The 14,136-nt window shown below is 47.1% G+C and overlaps 2 protein-coding genes across 3 annotated transcripts in view; both read left to right on the plus strand.

Moving 5' to 3' along the window:
- The window catches only part of ACSBG2 (acyl-CoA synthetase bubblegum family member 2), a 93,977-nt gene that overhangs the window by 17,334 nt on the left and 62,507 nt on the right, over window positions 1–14,136 (plus strand). The window lies entirely within an intron of this gene.
- LOC141107949 (uncharacterized) lies at window positions 10,227–13,497 on the plus strand. The gene is made up of 2 exons (XM_073599048.1): window positions 10,227–13,124; window positions 13,199–13,497. The coding sequence occupies exon 1, from the start codon at window positions 10,237–10,239 to the stop codon at window positions 13,096–13,098; it is 2,862 nt and encodes a 953-aa protein (XP_073455149.1). The 5' UTR covers window positions 10,227–10,236; the 3' UTR covers window positions 13,099–13,124; window positions 13,199–13,497.

The following is a 14,136-nucleotide window of genomic DNA, read 5'->3' on the forward strand; positions in this document are numbered from 1 at the left end:
TCAGAGGGAGTGCCTTTTTTTTCCCTCAAACTTGTAAGCAATGTCAGGAAACGAGGTACGGGGAGCAGGGCTAGTCCAGGGGTTAAAGGGACTCCTTCAAGAACAGGAGATCAACCTCAGGTTACTGCAGCATCAGTCTCCCCTGAAAGACCTGCGGCATTTGGCCTAGCTGGGCCATTACAGTTGTTGGGTGTAGTGGCCACTACCAATATCCCTGCATCAGCCTAGGTTACTAAAGATGATTTAGCATCAGCCCTAGCTGGCCTTGAAGGCAAGATAGCAGGAATGATTGCTACAGTAACACAGGGAGGGAAGAAACATCATAGATCTCCCTCCCCTGAGCCTGGTCCCAGTGGTGAAACACTTGAGCACCAGGATTCTTTTGGCATGGGTCCCTGTGATTTGGATCCAGAATGGGCAGAGGATTTGGAGGAGGCCATTAAAGACAAAGAGGAAGGGGAGGCTGAAGAGTCCTCGGCTGGGGATTCAGGTTCTGAAGAACCAATTTCAGCCTCTCGATCTCAAAAATTATTTATCCAGGCTGAGATGGTGAGAGTTGGATTTAAATTGCATCCCGTACAGGGACCAGGACCCTCCTGTTCTACATTAGGGTCCTTGCATCCTCAACCAGGTTCCCAGGCGTTTCCTTTACATCCTTTATTGGAACAGGTCATTTACACTGACTGGGACCACCCGGACAGGACATACTTGCCTCCAAAGTTTTTTTTTTTTTTTTTTTTTTTTTTTTTTTTATCCTATGGAGGAAGAATTGGGCTTCACCTTTGGTTGATACTGCCATTTATTCAGTGAATAGAAGTCTGACCTGCCCAGTGGATAATGCCCAGGGATTAAAGGATCCGGCAGATAAAAAGCTGGAATCCTTACTAAAAGCTTCTTTTTCAGTAGCTGGGTCAGCATTACAACCGGCAGTGGCGGCTATCGGTATCTGTCAGGTGGTGAAGGACCGTTTTAAAAAATTGGTCATCAACCTGCCTGTTCAAGAGGAAGTTTCTGACGAACTATCAGAACTTCCTTGCGCTTTGTTTTGCGGTAGATGCATTAAAGGACTCAATTCAGCAGATGTCCCGGTTTGCACTACTCTCAATCCATATGCGCAGGGTACTGTGATTAAAGAATTGGTCGGCCGAGACGCCATGCAAAAGACTACTGGCGGCCTTTTCTTTTCACGGTGAGCGTCTATTTGGGAAAAAAGCTCCTTGCTTCCAGTCAAAAGGGCTTTGCAGCCTTCCTTTAAGATTCCCAACGCTCCTGGGCCAAGTGCCTCTTCCCTTAAGAAGTATCAATGGCCTCAGCCAACAGCCTTTTAAGAAGCCGCAAGGTCAAAAAAGGCCTTGGACCCAGAAACCAGCCAAAACCAATTCCAAGTCTGGGGGGCAGACTGCGGTGGTTAGCAGAAGTTTGGGGAAAATTGGTTCAGGACAGGTGGGTTATTTCCACCATGTCTCAAGGTTACAAAATAGAGTTTTGGGAATTTCCCCCAACTAGATATTTGGTATCCAGGGTTCCATCAGACCCGGAGAAAAGGAGGAGCCTATTCCTGGCTTTAGAACAGCTGGAAAGGCAGAAGGTAATCATCAAGGTTCCGCAAAAAAGATTCAAGGGGTTCTACTCGAACCTATTTACAGTGCCGAAGCCAAATGGAGAGGTAAGGTCCATCTTGAACCTCAAATCCCTCAATTCCTTTCTAAACGTCCAAACTTTCCGTATGGAGTCGGTTCGTTCAGTAATCGCTTCCTTGAGAAAAGGAGATTTTTTAGCGTCCATAGACATCAAGGACGCATACCTGCATGTACCAATTTTTGGTCCTTATCAAAGATTCGCAGTAGAAGGGTGTCATTTCCAGTTCGTGGCACTTCCATTCGGTCTAGCCATGGCCCCTCAGGTCTTCACAAAGGTTCTGGCCCCAGTGTTGGCTTGCCTAAGGTCCCAAAAGATCTCGGTGGTAGGATATCTGGACGACCTCTTGTTAAGGGATCAAGCTTACTCCACCTTTGTAGAAGACATTACAACTACGGTCCGTTTCCTAAGGTTTCTAGGCTGGATTCTAAATATGGACAAAACAGCCCTTCGTCCAGCTCAGGCCATAACATATCTGGGTCTGATCTTGGACACAACCCAAGAAAAGGTAATTCTACCTCCCTTAGAGTCAACTCTATAGTGGAGCTGGTTCAGAGAGTCAAGGGGGTAGAAGGTCCATCGATTCGTCTATGCATGAGGCTGTTGGGCAAGATGGTGTCATCCTTCAGCACAGTTCCCTATGCGCAATTTCACTCCAGGATGTTCCAGAAAGCTATCCTGGAAGCCTGGGACAAGTCGATTCAAACCTTGGATCATCCCATGTCTCTATCCCTACAGATAAAAAGGGAACTCTCTTGGTGGTCAAAGACCAGCAACTTGAATGGCGGAAAATCCTTTCCACCAATAACCTGGAAGGTAGTAACTACGGACGCCAGTCGTCCAGGCTGGGAAGCAGTTCTGGAAGAGGCTTCCGTCCAGGGATTATGATCTCAGGCAGAGAAGTCCTTACCCATCAATCTGCTAGAGATTCGGGCAGCTCGCCTGGCTCTCCTATTTTGGACAGCCAGACTGCAGAGATTTCCTGTCCGGATTCAGTCCGACAACTCCACGGTGGTGGCATATATCAACCACCAAGGGGGCACCCGGAATCGGGCGACCCAAAGAAGTAAATCACATATTAACTTGGGCAGAGACACATGTGCCGTTTTTCTGTTGGCAGTCTTTATTCCAGGGGTGGACAATTGGCGGGCAGACTACCTAAGTCGCCAGCAGTTACTGCCGGGAGAGTGGTCTCTTTACCCTGAAGTTTTCCTTCAGATCTGCCAGCATTGGGGGGTACCAGATGCGGATCTTCTGGCATCCAGATTCAATGCCAAGGTGGACAGGTTTGTATCCAGGACCAGGGATCCTCTCGCTATCGTAACAGATGCATTGGTGGTTCCCTGGGACAGGTATTCCCTGATTTTATGCTTTCCCTCCGATCCAGATGCTGCCGCACCTGTTGCGCAGGATACGGGAGGAGCAGAATACAGTGATCCTGGTGGCCCAGGAGATTGTGAGGATGGCGGTGGAGGACCCACTATGTCTCCCAGACCGTCCAGATCTGTTATCTCAAGGTCCCATATACCATCCTTCTTTTCGGTCGCTGAATTTGATGGCATGGCTATTGAGACCAGGGTACTGAAGGACCGTGGTATCAGAAGTTCGGTCTTATCTACGCTGATTAATGCTAGAAAGCCAGTTTCTAGAAGTATCTACCATAGGGTCTGGAAATCGTATATTTGCTGGTGTGAGAAAGAGATGGCATCTTCGCAAGTATATGATTGGGAAGATCCTTGCCTTTCTTCAATCCAGGAATTGATTTAAACTTATCTTTAGGAACCATTAAAGGGCAAATTTCGGCCTTATCGTTTTTTTTTCCCAGAGGCCAATTGCTTCTCATTCTTTAGTGCGAACCTTCGTGAAAGGGGTACTGCACTTAAAACCGCCGGTTAAGCCTCCCTTAAGCCCTTGGGACTTGAACTTGGTGTTATCAGCCCTACAGGTTCAACCCTTTGTTTTTGGCCACAGCATGCTGCAAGCGGCCTTATAAGTCCTGGGTCTGAAGGGGATCTTGGAATACTGTGTTCCCTCCCCTCAAATGCATTGCTTTAGGACATCCCAGATAGTCATTACTATGGTGCTCTGTGTCCCGTGATGTACGATAAAGAAAAATGGATTTTTAAAACCGCTTACCTGTAAAATCCTTTTCTTGGAGTACATCACGGGACACAGAGGTCCCTCCCCTCTTTTCTGGGATCTTCATTGCTTGCTACAAAACTAAAGGTACTTTCTGTATGAGAGGGTTTATATGGGAGGAACCTTCTTACTATTGGTTGCCAGTGTCCAATCACCTAAAGGTAGCATATAACCCATATAGTCATTACTATGGTGCTCTGTGTCCCGTGAGGTACTCCAAGAAAAGGATTTTACAGGTAAGCTGTTTTAAAAATCCATTTTTTTTTTTTTTTTAGCAGTCTTCACCAAATTGGTGAATCAGAAGGTTGACTCCGGAGGTCTTTTTCCCAATACAGAACTGGGAAGACCCACAGGACTGTTTGCTAATCACTGAATACCAGGGTACTGGCTTTCTTTTATCCTTTAAAGAGCAGCACTAGGAATAGATATGCTGAATATTTGCACTGGCCCATTAAGAAACCGTTTTTGATGCTAGTAGCTCCCTTTTTGAACAAAAACCTGGTTTTCCAACTTGAATGGACTGGTGGTGATCCACAAATGCTACCCTGCAGATAGGATTTCCTTTTTTTAAGTTCTGTAAAACTAGAAGCTTGGTATCTGACGTTTTTAAAGTGCCTCAGTGATTTAAAGTATTAAACCCAAAGCAAACCGATATTATATTGCCGCTTACCAATTAAGCCTGGTACACGCTACTTCGTTGTTGTGGTTTTTTTTTTTTTTGTTTTTTTTTGTTTAATCCAGAGGACTGGAAGATCACCGTACCAACACAAGTGATGTAAGTGTGGCCATCTTCCTGCTATGCCTTTGTTTTTAACTACTTGCTGACTACCGCATGCCGATATATGTTGGCACAATGGCAGCGGTGGGCAAATGGGCGTACAGGTACGTCGCCTTTAATTTGAAGGCTAGTGGGTGCGCCCGCCGAGTACTGCGTCACCGTGCCCGCAGGTCACGTGGACTCTGTCCGCCGTCCCGCGAATGTGTCGCAGGGCGGCAGAACGGGCAGATGCCTATGTAAACAAGGCATTTCCCTGTTCTGCCTAGCAGCATGACAGATCTACTGCTTCCTGTCATCGGGAGCAGTGATCTGTCATGTTTGTAGTAAGCCCACTCCCTAGGACACACTTGACCCCTTGATTGCCCCCTTAGTGTTAACCCCTTCCCTGCCATTTACACAGTATAAATGACAATAGTCCCAAAAAAGTATCCGCAATGTCGCAGCCACGATAAAAATCGCAGATCACTGCCATTACGAATTAATAAAAAATGCCATCCCCTATTTTGTAGATGCTATAACTTTTGTGCAAACCAATCAATATACGCTTATTGCGATTCTATTTTTTGAAAAAGAAAAAAAAAAAAGTAGAATACATATCGGCCTAAACTGAGGAGGAAAATTTTTTTTTTTATTTATTTTGGGAAATTTATAGCAAAAAGTAATTGCTGTGTTTTGTTTTTGTGTGTGTTTTATAGCGCAAAAAATAAAAACCACAGAGGTGATCAAATACCACCAAAAGAAAGCTCTATTTGTGGGGGGTAAAAAAGACGTCAATTTTGTTTTGGTGTAACGTCGCACAACTGCAATTGTCAAAGCGACGCAGTGCCGAATCGCAAAATGTGCTCTGGTCAGGAAGGGGGTAAATCCTTCTGGGGCTGAAGTGGTTAAACCCCCCGAGCACATTGTTCAGCACTGGTAACCAGTGACACTCTGGATGCTGTGCTGGAGAGTCTGAAGGAAAAGCATTTCTTGCGACACCTAGCAACCAGGTTTTCTATTTCATTTTGTGCGTGATGTAAAGTCAGGATCTGCTGGCATGTGCAACTGCTGCCATTCTGGTTTTCTTGTTAGTGGGGCAGATTGAGACACAACTTCTCAGATTTCTTTTTGCTTCCCAGTCTGATGAAACTACGTTTAAACTTGCACACTCACTTATGGTAAAAATGAGAGTAAGGGGAAATTGAAGTAAAATAAAAGCTCTGATGCAATTTGTGGGAAATCCCCAAAATTGTTCTGTAAAGTGCTTGGTTTTTTTTTTTTTTTTTGTTAAGTTGGGAAGGGTTTAGTTCCTCCCCAACCTACAATGTAAATAAGGGACAGTATAAGGGCCTGTACTTAAGAGCTGCTTTTGCAATCCCACAAGTCTATGGAAAAGCAGAACCGGTTTTGAAGCAGATCAGAAGATCAAATACACCTGTCAGTTCTGAATGATCTCCGATATGGCTCTAAATGTTTTAAAACTGATGCTCATCGAGACAGGCTTCTTTCACACTTTCACTCCTGCAGCTACAATTTTGTTTAGCTGTGGATGAAAGTTGCTAGGTGCTGCTGGCCTTGTTCACTAATGACAGATCAGCAGCCACAGCTTTTCGCAGCTTGCCAAAGCAAGGGACTAGTTGCGGTGATTGCTGCTGGCTGCAGCTTGTGTGTCCAGCAGCGATCCTTGCCAGTAATCACTGGCTGTGATCGTCTGGGACCTGTTATTGGAGTGAACGGGACCAGAATCTGCACCTAGCCACACTCATCCACAGCTGTAAACAAATTTTCCTGCGGCTACAATTTGCACCAGCCTTAACCGCCAGTGTTAATGTAGCCTATAAGCAAGAAAAAGTGATCTAGGAGTTTATATACTACTTGGATCACTTCTGCATCTACTTTTTTTTTTTAAATGAAGAAGTGAAAGTGTGAATGAAGCCTGATTCGAGCATCAGTTTTAACTAGGGGTGCAACGTATCGTCACCGATCCTTGATCCGAACGGTTCAACTTGTTCGGATCGGCACACATGCCCTCAATGGAGCGCGCCGCTGCCTCGGCCTTAGGAAAGGCAATGGCTTTGGCCTAGCTCCGGAGCGGCGGCCATCTTGGTACACCCAGCGGCCGTTTACCATGTGATCGCTCCCTCAAATGATGGAGCCATCACTTGTAAACAAACCGGCGTCATGACATGATGCTGGTTCCTCTCTCCCCTCTGTGTACCAATCGGTACACAGAGGGGGAGAGATCGGATGGCAGCAGCGCTGTGGGCTGGATCTGTAGTGCCCACAGCGCTGCTCTGTGAAATTGCAGTCACATCCATGCATCCATCCATGCTCAGCCATGCCTCCATACTCTGCCAATACCCTGCCATACTCTGCCATACCCTGCCAATAGTAGGGGTGCAACGGATCGTCACCGATCCGTGCTCCGAACGGTTAAACCTGTTCGGATTGGCACACATGCACTCCGCAGAGCGCGCCGCTGCCTCGGCTTTAGGAAAGGCCGTGGCTTCGGCCTAGCTCCGGAGCGGCGGCCATCTTGCTACACGCGACGGTGCGTGCTGACGTCATCACCCCTCAACTCGTGGATCTGATCTGGCCGGCTTGGCGGCTTCTATTCTATAAGGTAAGACTAAACAACACTAGTCTTCCTAATTCCTATACTCATACTATATATACAGTGGGGGAGTCTGTGGATATTATTACAGTGGGGGAGATTTTTTTATTTTTTTTGATGATCCGAACCGTGACTTCTGATCCAAGGAACGATCCGAACCATGGGTTTTTTGATCTGTTGCTCCCCTAGTTTTAACACATTTAGAACCATATTGGAGATCATTCAGAACTGACAGGTGTAACTAAATCCTTCTCCATTTTCGAAAAACAGGCACTACGTGTCGGAGCAAACAATTTGGGGTATTTTCCACAAAAATTGCATCAGAGCTTTTCTTTTACTTCCCAATTTCCCCTTATTTACCCTCATTTTTGCCATAAGCATGTGTGAAGCAGTTTAAATGTGTTATCAGACCGGGAAGCCATGACAGGACTGGCGTCTGTTTCGTGACTCCCTCTTAATGTGCCCGGCTGCCCCCCACACTACGCCACTGAGGCTGACAAAAACCCAGGCACCAGGTTGCAATTTCCAGTCCCCTTGGCGACGGATTTGTCGAGCTCTGCTCTAAGTGCATGTAAATAGTGGCTATAGGCATATAAGGCTACATTCACACTGGCAAGTAAGGCCAATGCAAATTGTAGCTGCAAAAAATAGTCAACACTGAACTGTTGTGATTGGCTACAGCCAAAATCTTTGGCTGAAATTTGCTGACAAACTTATGCTGTGTCCAATCGCAGCAGGGGGTGCAAATGCGTGACGCACCAGCAAGTACCAACGCACTTTTCCCCTAATCGTCTTTCAGGACAGCCACCTGAGAGCTTGGCTCCTCCCTTCTGTTTGGAAACACCTGCGCCAGCTTGTATAAATTTCCTCCTCCCCTGCTGGCTCCTCAGTTATTTGTGTTTCCTCCAGTGGGGAGACACCATAGGAACCAGCCAGGAGAGCCAGAGGAGGCTCAGGCAAACATGTCCTGAAAGAGGAGTGGGGACTCCTAGGACAGACCAGAGAGGTTGGTGTACAGAGCAGCCTGGTGAGGCAAAGCCCTGTGAGCAGCAGTTACACTAACCTGGTCAGGAAAGTCGTTTTTCTGATTGCCACCCCCGCATCCCTGAGTGCAGGTCGAGGTCGGGGGGGCGGCCTTTTCAAACGCTGAGTGCAGTGAAGCGGAGCGCAGCTCCTGCAGTCTCATACCCCCAGCAGCATGTGAAAAAACAAACATGCCGGGTATTGGGATTGCACGGCCTGTGGCGGGTGACGTCATATCCGGCCGAAAGGGGGCGGGCACTTCCGGGTTCGCGGCTTCCGGTTCCGGGCCAAGAACGCTGAAAAGGAGCCAGGCATGGGCTGGAGAGGAGCCAACAAGCTGTAGAGACAGCACAGGCTCCGGATGTGACACGAGGATGGCGGATGCAGAGGACCTAGACCGCACTGCTCCAGCAGAGACCAGCTCCAGCCATGTGAAGGTAAGGGGAACCTAGGGTGGAGCTCCCCTGGCCTGTACCACCACCCCCCCCCCCCCCGCCCCCCCCATCAATTTAGGGCTAAGGGAAAGGGGGGAGTAGGTTAAAGGACCCTCATGTGTCAGAGGGTGGTTTCATAGGGCCCCTGGTGAGGCAAGCCCGAATGAAGTGTTGCACTCCTGCAAATGTGCGGGGGAAGGGTACTGTGTATTAATGGTATGGGGTTTTTTTGTCTTATGTCTTTTCAGAAAACAGAAAAAACCAGGGTCTCTCATGTTTCAAAAAAGAGGTGTCCTGCCTGTAAAGTTACCCTTAAAGATACCTGGGAAAAGGCATTATGCAAAGAGTGTATTAGTAAACTAGTACAAGAACACTCTTCAGAGCAGGGTGAGCTAGCGGCGTCAGTTAAGGAATTGTCTAATACCTTCGAATCCTTCAAAGCCTTCTTTGAGGGTTTCCAAATGCCACAGCTTTTGACTGCTCCTCTGACAACACCATTACCAAAAACACAGGCAATACCCTCCACGAGTGCAGGCTCTTCAGTAGCCCCTAGGGAGGAGGTGGAGGAGGAGCCGGACAGTGCAACATCTGGCTCCCAAGAGTCTGAGGGGGAAGCCCTGGATGGGGATTCCAGGAAGCCATCCCGATATAAACTCTCTTTAGATGAGGTAGATCATCTATTAGGGGCCATCTATACCACACTAGGTATACCAACAGAGAAAAAGACATTGTCACTGCATGATCAGATGTATGAGGGCCTGGGGGAACAGGAAAAGAAGAATTTTCCTGTTCATGAGGTCCTTATAGAGGCTATTAAGAAGGAATGGCAGGAACCTGAAAGGAAGCCATTTTTTTCTAAGGCCTTAAAAAGGCGATTTCCCTTCTCGGAGGACCCAGCATCAGTATGGAACAAGATTCCAAAACTAGATGCGGCCTTCTCGCAAGTGTCGAGGCACACGGACTTGGCCTTTGAGGACATGGGGGTTTTGTCTGAGCCAATGGATAAAAGGATGGACTCCCTGTTAAAAAAGTCATGGGACTCAACCGTGGGTAGCCTGAAGCCAGCAATGGCGGTCACGGTGGTAGCTAGGAACGTAGAGTTCTGGTTAAACCAATTACAGGCTCACATTGAGGCAGGTACTGCAAAGGAGCAAATCCTAAACTCATTTCCCACACTGCTGCGAGGTCTTGCTTATATCGCAGACGCATCCGCAGAATTGGTGCGAATGGCAGCCAGGTCCTCCGCCCTAGCCAATTCCACTAGAAGAGCATTATGGCTTAAGACATGGCAGGGTGACTGCGCGTCCAAGGCCAAGCTCTGTGGAATTCCTTTTACAGGGGATCTGCTATTCGGACCAGGCTTAGAGAAGGTGCTGGATCGAACGGCAGATAAAAAGAAGGCGTTTCCACTAAAACGTAAGGCAAATTGGAAACAGCCACAACAAAATAAAAGAAGGCAAAGAGGGAATACAAGACCCCGATTTGCAGCTCCCAAAATGGAAACCCAGAGGAAACCTTGGGTTCAGAGAGGGAAAGGCAAAGGGGGGGCGATTTTTCGTCCTCCTGAGCAAACCCAAAAGAAATGACACAATAGTCGCAGTAGGGGGAAGACTGGGGGCCTTCCTTCCGCAATGGGAAGAGATATCTTCCAACAAATTCATTTTGAGAACAATAAAGGAGGGATATCGTTTGGAGTTCTCAAAAGCACCCCCAAACAGATTATACATCACCAAACCTCCAAAAAACAAGGAGAAGGCCAGAGGGTTAATGAGATCCTTAGAGGAGCTCCAGCAACAAAAGGTGATAATCAAGGTACCAAGGGGAGAGAGAGGGCAGGGTTTCTACTCCCACATATTCGGAGTTCAGAAAACTTCAGGAAAGACCAGACCCATCCTCAACCTCAAGCCTCTAAATTTATCCATAACCTACAAAAGGTTCAGAATGGAGTCCATATATTCAGTAAGGGCCCTTCTGCCCCCAAACTGTTATATGGTCTCCCTAGACCTAAAGGACGCATACCTGCACATCCCGATACAGCGGGAGTGTCAAAAATTTCTAAGGTTTGCGATAGAGACGGGAAGAGGAATCAGGCATCTTCAATTTCAGGCTCTACCCTTCGGCCTCTCCTCATCGCCCAGAATTTTTACCAAGATTCTGGCCGAAGCTCTGGCACCATTACGGGTCAAAGGCATATCTGTCATAGCTTATTTGGACGACCTTCTCCTATTTGCAGAGTCGCCCCGGAAGTTACTAGAAAACCTCAGCCACACACAGACGTACTTAGAAAGTCTGGGTTGGCTGGTAAATTTGGAAAAATCCAATTTACAACCCAGTCAGCAAATAGTATACTTGGGGTATGTCATAGATTCAGCGCAACAAAGACTGTTTCTGCCCAAAGAAAAGATAGGGAAAATTCAGAAGGAAGTAAGCTTATTACAAGCCAATATACCGTGTGCCATAAGGCAGATAATGTCAACACTGGGACTGTTGACATCTGCGATTCCAGCGGTCCAATGGGCAGGCCTGCATTTTCGGCCACTGCAGGTGTTCCTGTTAAAAATGTGGGATCACAAGCAGGAGTCCTTAGACACCAGGGTTCTTTTATCAGCAAGGGTGAAAGGAACCTTATGGTGGTGGAGGACAATAGAGAACATAAACAAGGGACGGCTGTGGAATCTACCCATTTCCCGAATCCTAACCACAGACGCAAGTGGCGTAGGGTGGGGAGCGCATTTAAGCGCTCAGATAGCGCAAGGGACTTGGGGAAAAGAAGAGAGGAGGAGATCATCCAACTGGAAGGAATTAAGAGCAGTATGGTATGCACTTCAAGCCTTCCAGTCAGAGTTCAAGGGTCAACATTTACAGGTCAGGTCCGACAATGTGTCAGTGATCGCCTATATAAACAAACAGGGAGGAACAAGGAGCGGAGCCCTGTGGACATTAGCAGAGGAAATCTTGAAGTGGGGAGAAAGAAACCTACTCTCTTTGTCAGCAATCCACTTGAAAGGGGATTTAAACAAAGTGGCAGATTTCCTCAGCAGGAAAAAGGTGAGAGAAGGCGATTGGGCGCTAAGCCAGGAGGTATTCGAGCAGATAGCTCACAAGTGGGGAACACCTCAGGTGGACTTGTTTGCCTCAAAGGAAAACAGGAAAGTCAGAGCATTCTTCTCCCTGGAAAGAGAGGACGGAGCGCTCGGGGTAGATGCGCTGGCACAAGCATGGGCATTCAGAAAATGCTATGCCTTTCCCCCACCTATTCTCCTACCAGCGGTAATAAGAAAACTACGTACGGAGAATACAACGCTAATTCTCATAGCGCCCTATTGGCCCAAGAGACCGTGGTTCTCTATGCTCAGAGAACTCGCGGTAGAACCCCCCTGGTTTTTACCGATCCAGGAAGATCTACTCTCCCAGGGCCCAGTACACTGCCCCCAAGTGGAAAGATGGAACTTGGCTGCATGGTGTCTGAGGAGCAGTTGCTAGAAGCGAAAGGGTTCTCAGGCCGTCTAATAGACACAATGCTGAAAAGCAGGAAGATGGAGACAAGGAACATCTACCAAAAAGTATGGAGGTGTTTCAACAGATGGTGTATAGACAAAAAATTCAATACACGAGGCTCAGTGGCAGTCCTGGAGTTCCTACAGGACGGGATAGACAAGGGACTAAGTCTTAGCACGCTTAAAAGTCAAGTGTCAGCACTTTCTGTTTACCTGGAGAAGAGATTAGCATCTGATCCGTGGGTAATCAGACTCTTTAGATCACTGAGCAGACAAAGACCGATACAGGGTACAGTTTTTCCAAAGTGGGATCTGTCATTAGTGCTGCAAACTATGACAGCTCACCCCTTTGAGCCACTGGATGATTGCAACCTGAAGATGCTGACGTTTAAAGCAGTTTTTTTGGTGGCAATTACTACGGCTAAAAGGGTTTGTGAGATGGAGGCCCTATCAATCAGGCCTCCCTTTTTTCAGATTTTTCCGGATCACATAATTTTTAGAATGGATCCGGCATTTCTCCCTAAAGTGGCCTCGAAATTCCACAGAGGCCAGGAGATTGTGTTGCCATCATTTTGCCCAAATCCTTCTAAGGAACAAGAAGTAAAGTTCCATAGTTTAGATGTAAGGAGATGTGTTTTGCATTACTTAGAAGCAACCAAAGATATTAGGAAGACGGACTCCTTATTTATTTTGATTTCTGGAGCAAGGAAAGGGCAAAAGGCCACAAGACGTACCATAGCCAGATGGCTAAAAGAAGCCATTGAACAGGCCTATAGGTTAGGAGGTATGCAGGTCCCAGAGGGTATCAGGGCACACTCCACCAGGGCAATGGCTGCGTCGCAAGCAGAGAGAGCTGGAGCCACGCCGGAACAGATTTGTAAAGCGGCAACTTGGTCCAGCTTTGCCACCTTTGTAAGACACTATAGAGTGGATCTTTGGGCGGCTAAAGATCAGACCTTTGGACGCAAGGTCTTACAAGCCGTGGTCCCGCCCTAGGGGTAAGTGCTCGTTTATCCTCTCAGGTGGCTGTCCTGAAAGACGATTAGGGGAAAAACGAAGTTACTTACTGGTAACGTTCTTTCCCGGAGTCTTTCAGGACAGCCGGGTACCCACCCAATTGTGTATCAAGACATAGAGATTTCCTTACAGGAAATGTGATATAATGAATTGTGTTTATCATATATTCTTGTGTCTCCCCAGCGGACTGGAGGTGCTCTTTAAAGAACTGAGGAGCCAGCAGGGGAGGAGGAAATTTATACAAGCTGGCGCAGGTGTTTCCAAACAGAAGGGAGGAGCCAAGCTCTCAGGTGGCTGTCCTGAAAGACTCCGGGAAAGAACGTTACCAGTAAGTAACTTCGTTTTTTTTTTTTTTTTTTTATTTTAGAAATGGCTGTGTATATAAGTGGGTGCTGAAGCGACCACTGGCTGGAAATGTAAATGGAATGAGAATCGCTAGCACACCATGGATCTCCAGAATGGGTCCAAAGCTTTATTCAGTGATCACCTCGTTACAGCAAATGGCAATGTTTCGGAGCTTCAAAGGACCTCCATCATGCATGTCACTGGAATAAAGCTTTTTCACCCATTCTGGAGATCCATGGTGAGCTGGTGACTTTCTTACACCAGTAAGTACATTGCAATGTATGGGTACAGCGTGGAGACTGGCTGTGTTGCCTGCTTGCAGTATATCAGTGAGCAGGGTGGCAAGCTGAACTCCAAGCATGAATGCATGCATACAATCATTTTTTTTTTTTTTTTTTTTTTTTGTAGCAGTGTCATCACTGTTTTGTAATTAACCTGTGCAGGAATCTATTCTGTGCTAGGAACCAAAAAGGTAAACCCACTACAGACTGCATGCATAAAACTACAGGGGAGAGTTGGATACAAGATCAGTTGCCCCGAACAAAGAGCAGCACTGGCTTGTCTTTATTACAGGAAGCTCCTGCACAGAGTGAAAGTTTCACACTGGATTTGTTTCTGGTTATAATGGGACAAGAGTGTCTTTTCCAATATTGCAAGAGCCATATGCTTTGC

The sequence above is a fragment of the Aquarana catesbeiana genome, linkage group LG01, assembly GCF_042186555.1.
Source record: "Aquarana catesbeiana isolate 2022-GZ linkage group LG01, ASM4218655v1, whole genome shotgun sequence".
Lineage (NCBI taxonomy): Eukaryota > Metazoa > Chordata > Amphibia > Anura > Ranidae > Aquarana > Aquarana catesbeiana.